Source organism: Raphanus sativus, unplaced genomic scaffold, assembly GCF_000801105.2.
Source record: "Raphanus sativus cultivar WK10039 unplaced genomic scaffold, ASM80110v3 Scaffold2513, whole genome shotgun sequence".
NCBI lineage: Eukaryota > Viridiplantae > Streptophyta > Magnoliopsida > Brassicales > Brassicaceae > Raphanus > Raphanus sativus.
The window spans coordinates 10,383-15,166 of record NW_026617821.1 but is presented as its reverse complement, the minus strand read 5'-3'; the positions used below and the strand labels follow the sequence as shown (position 1 = coordinate 15,166).

The 4,784-nt window shown below is 30.0% G+C and overlaps 1 protein-coding gene across 2 annotated transcripts; it reads left to right on the top strand.

Moving 5' to 3' along the window:
* The first annotated feature begins 652 nt into the window (after positions 1-652).
* LOC108821238 (uncharacterized) lies at positions 653-4,445 on the top strand. 2 transcript variants are annotated; one of them, XM_018594285.2, is made up of 10 exons: positions 655-827; positions 920-953; positions 1,573-1,632; positions 1,721-1,957; positions 2,045-2,298; positions 2,421-2,520; positions 2,596-2,640; positions 2,743-2,829; positions 3,759-3,884; positions 3,973-4,445. In XM_018594285.2, exons 1-10 carry the CDS (start codon positions 742-744, stop codon positions 4,288-4,290), a joined length of 1,347 nt encoding a protein of 448 aa, XP_018449787.1. In that variant the 5' UTR covers positions 655-741; the 3' UTR covers positions 4,291-4,445. The 2 variants fall into 2 exon arrangements, with proteins under 2 accessions (XP_056856276.1, XP_018449787.1); XM_057000296.1 differs by lacking the exon at positions 2,743-2,829 and having other exon boundaries at positions 653-827.
* The last annotated feature ends 339 nt before the right edge of the window (positions 4,446-4,784 follow it).

Genomic DNA, 4,784 nt, shown 5'->3' with positions numbered 1-4,784 from the left:
TTTTAAAAAGTTTTATTTTTGTTTTCCCTTTTTAAAAATGCTTTTAGTTAATTAAAAAAAATCTATTAGTTTAATGTGTTTAATTAAATTAATCAAGTGTTGTTTTTGGGATTATGAAAAAAAGTATACTAAAGAGACAATTAAATGATGGTTTTATACCTTAGAGACAACTATAGTGTTTTTTTTTCCGTTTTGGCAATTTTCCCATAATATAATGCAAAATAAAAAGCTTTAGAGGTCGAATCCAAAACTGCAAATTTGGAGAGAAATACTTTCAAAAATAAAATTTAAAGTTTAGAAAAATCCAAATATAAATTGTTTTTGCGAGATGTTCTAGCGGAAAGAGTAGCACTGACTTTGTTTGTCTGTATATGTTTTTTTCTGTATTTATTTCTTTTTATGTTTGTCTGTTTTTGTTTATATTATTATTGTGTGAGGAATAGGTCACCCTCTTTTGTGCTTTTGCACAGAAGAAAAATAATTTTTATGGGGAAAAAAAGAATTTGTAAGTTGGGATTTTTTTATTTGGTAGGCGACATGTTTTAACAGCTTTGGTTAGATTTGGCATGTGGTTCTGTTAGATACCAAACCCAATCGCTCTTATTTTTCATCCTAGCATCTCTCTAAATTCGTCCTTTTTATAGCATCTCCTCTCCCTTATACCAATCACTATCTTCATTATTATTTGTTTAGATTCAAGCAGTTTAATTAGCCAGATTATAAAATTTCTGTAGCAAGAGAATGCCGTCAAACAGTGACCTCCTTTTTTTCTATTCATCTTCTTCCCTTTCATCTTCTTCATCTTCTTCTCAGCTAAGCACTCCAAGGTACTTCCAATAAGAATTCAATCAACAATAAATAAGTTGTACTAATATAAATGTTTTCTAATTAATTAATCGTGGTTTTTTTTATCTTGCAGTGCATGTCAAAACGGGTCTTCTCGAGCCATTACTGTAAGAGCATCTCCAACTCATTGCTATATTCACCTCCAAATGCTATAATAGAGTAAAAAGTGCTCCAACCCATTGCTATATCTACCTCTATAATAGAGAAATGCTATTTTCAACTCTATAAATAGAGGAAAAAATAGCATTCCTCTATTATAGAGGCATACTTTTTTATTTCAAAACAGTCTTTTAATTTTTAAACTTTTATAATTATATCAAAAACAATTATTTTTATAAGAAAATACAGTTTTTATAAACATAAAATGACACTTTTAATTTACCTAACAATCTTTTTAATGAAACTTTTGTTTAAACAAAGTTAAAAATGTATGAAAATCTTATAAAAATAAAATTGAATAGGATTGATTTGCAACTTTTAAAAATAAAAGATACTTGTTGTAAAATAAAAATAGAATCTTTTAAGAATATTCCTTTTTAGAGGTAAAAATAGAGAAATACATTGGAGAGAAACACATCTCTATTTTAGAGATCCTCTATTTTAGAGATAGAAATAGGGAAATACATTGGAGATGGTCTAAGTTCCTATTTCTAATAGTTCATTTACTTTTGATCTTTTGATAGATATGTTTGTTTTTTCCGAATTGTTGTTCTATTGTATTTAAAGAAATCTCCTCTCTGGGATGTGGAGAAGGACAAGTGCAGCTTCGGTTTCTCAAAGCCTAAGGTCAACTTACAAATTCGAACGAGTTTTGTAAACCTTGTTAGTTGAAATGTTAAGACTTGGGTCTAACTATGGGCTCTGGATTTTGCAGTCTAGTGAAGAACTGAAGGAAGAGATAGCCGATATTGAGACAGAGATCTTACAGTTAGAGCGGTACCTTCTCTCGCTCTACAGAACATCGTTTGGAGATCTTTTGCATGCATTGTTGTTAAAAGATGATTCTTCACTTCTTCTACCAAAGCCACACACGACTAAATTTCAAAATGACAGAGTCTCTTATGTGTCTGATACACCTCTCTCGTCGAGCGTCAAACCGTTGTCTGAATCGGTGAATGATCTTAATTAGAAGATACACATATTGATGTAGTTGCAGCTCGCTTTCAATAATATTATTCTATGATTGTGAACGTTTCAGGACAATAAACAAAGATCAGAGTTCAGCAACCCAAGTTTGGCTGATCTTCTTGGTCTTAACACTCTCAGTCCCAATAAACTCTCTGAAGAGATTCTGAGACTTATGTGTGTAATCATCATCAAACTCTCAGACAAGGGACAAAGGAGATTTGTCAAGAATGAAAAATCTGGAGAAGAACTTGGAGTTGTTATCAATACACTTTGCCTAAATAATGACAATTTGAAGTCATTAGAGAGTTTTCTTCAGAAATTCAGGTGAGATTGCGGGGTAAAGAAAAGAAAGAAATACTTGATTTACATAGATTTTAAAGTAGATTTTTAACTGACTAAACGTATAGGAGGTTAAGGATGAAGTGCATTTGATTTACAAAATGCAGATCATTGGTTCAAAAGCTTGAGAAAGTTGATCCGACAAGTATGGCTCGAGAGGAGAAGCTTGCATTCTGGATCAATATTCATAATGCTCTGGTGATGCACGTAAGAAAATTAGCAATTACCAGTATTTCAGTACCTTTAGTTATCGTTACGAGCTAAATTGGTGTGCTCTTACAGGCTTATATACTATATGGGACTGGTGAAGATATAACAAGCACAAAGGTCTTAATGGTTTCAGATATGGATCATTTTCGTTAATATATAAAGTTTATTTTGTTAGATCGTTGATCATCTGTGATATCATTTACGTTAAAACCTGTTTAGGCAGCATTTAATATTGGTGGGGAGTGGGTAAATGTATACGATGTCCAGAGTTCTATTTTAGGAATTCGTGAAAGCCATTCACCAACAGTAAGTTGATTACGACTTCCTTTTGTTGTCTACGTTTGCTTTAGTTTGTTACTTTGTTTCAATCAAAACCTAATTTAATTTTAATTACCGTCTGTTTATTCACTAATATATTTAAGCATGGACGTGCGTTTTCAGTTCAATTTCAGTTTTTTTTTGTTTCGGTTCAGTTGTAGTTTTCGGTTTTGAATCTGAAAAATATAGGAATCATTAGCTATTTTATTTTTTCGGGTCTGGTTGAATAACAATGTTAGGAATTTGGTAAAATCGAGTTCAGTCTGTTAAGATTTATTTCCATTTTTGGATAATTTTGAATAATTTATATTATATTATATTATATTAAAGAAGAATCAAACATATATTTATAATAAGGTTTCTTAATATTATATAGAGATTCATTAAATATGATATATATTTAGGAGATTAAATGTAAGAGTAAGATGAATTAATTGCTTTTATATTTATTATAAAACCATGTAGTAAATAAAAGTAGGCTAAGTATATACGGTGGTTTTAATCGTGTAGTAATCTTAGGAAAGATCTTTTCTTTTCAAAATAATTTATCACATAAAAATTAAAAGCAATTGCACTACTGTAAATATTTTGAAAAACTAAGGAAATGTAATAAAAGAACAACATATTTTAATTGTATTGATTCGCTTGCTAAATTGCTAATTGCAAAGGTTGGTGCCAAAATTGTAAGTAAAATAGAAACAGAGTAGATTTGATTTTCTGATTTGCTAGAATATCCGAGAAAAAAATGACCTAATATAAGAGAAAATTTGAGAAATTTGCCATATTTTCTAAAATTGTTTTCTTTGTGAAGCTATTGTTAAAATAATCAAGGCATATAAACACATTCATCTTGAACTTTCCTCAGTTTAATGTGTAAACTTTAACGTCTTTAAATGTTTTCTGTTTGGTCATGATAGCGTGTATGGACGTTGTTTTCACCGGCTAGGAGTTCAAAGAAAAGTAGGAGTCACACATATGCGTTGGAGTATGCAGAGCCACTTCTTCATTTTGCCCTTTCAACTGGAAAATTAACCGATCCAATGGTACTAAAACCACAGAATTCTTTATCTCCATTTCATCTTCTCTCAACCGAGTTAGCCACTTCAAGAAGTATTGTAATGGTTTCACCAGGTTCGAGTTTATACAGCGGAAGGAATACTCCAAGAACTTAGGCAAGCAAGAGACAGTTTCATACAAACAAGTGTTGAATTTGAAAAGGAGACACGGATTCTATTGCCAAAGATCATTTACAACTATGCAAATGACGCTTCTCTGGACATGGCTGAACTTTTCAATACAATATCAGGGTGCCTAACAGACACACAAAGAACAAAAATGAAAAGGGCTGTGAAAAAAAAGCAAGATAGATGCATTCACTGGATTAAGCATGACTCCGACTTCCATTTTATTATCCATTTGGAATACGTAAGAGATAGTCTAGGAATCTGAACTCATAACTTTTGTATCTATCATACAAAAAATTAGTTTGCATCACTTGTATTATATATGTGCATTATTAATTTATCAATGACGCAACCAAAATTTGCATCACCTAAAATGATTCTGAAAGTTATAATGTAAATATTTACAACAGTTTAAGTAAATGATGCACATATTTATCAGTTTTTTTTGTTGTATAAAATGATGTTATCTTTTGTTTTTACTAATATTAGTAGATCATGATTTGCGCAATATCACGGGTTTTAATTCAAATTGATTAAACGAATTTTATAAATTAACTAAACAAATTTTATAAATTAACTGAATGTTGTTTAGTTTTAAGAGAGATTTTAATTATATAATATATATTTTATGTGGTTAAATTAACACTTTTATAATTGCTTTATGTAATTTATTTTGCTAATAATTTTGTTCAAATTATATTCAATTTATATTTTATTCAGTTTAAATCTGGTTCATAACAGATATGAATATAAGTAGAT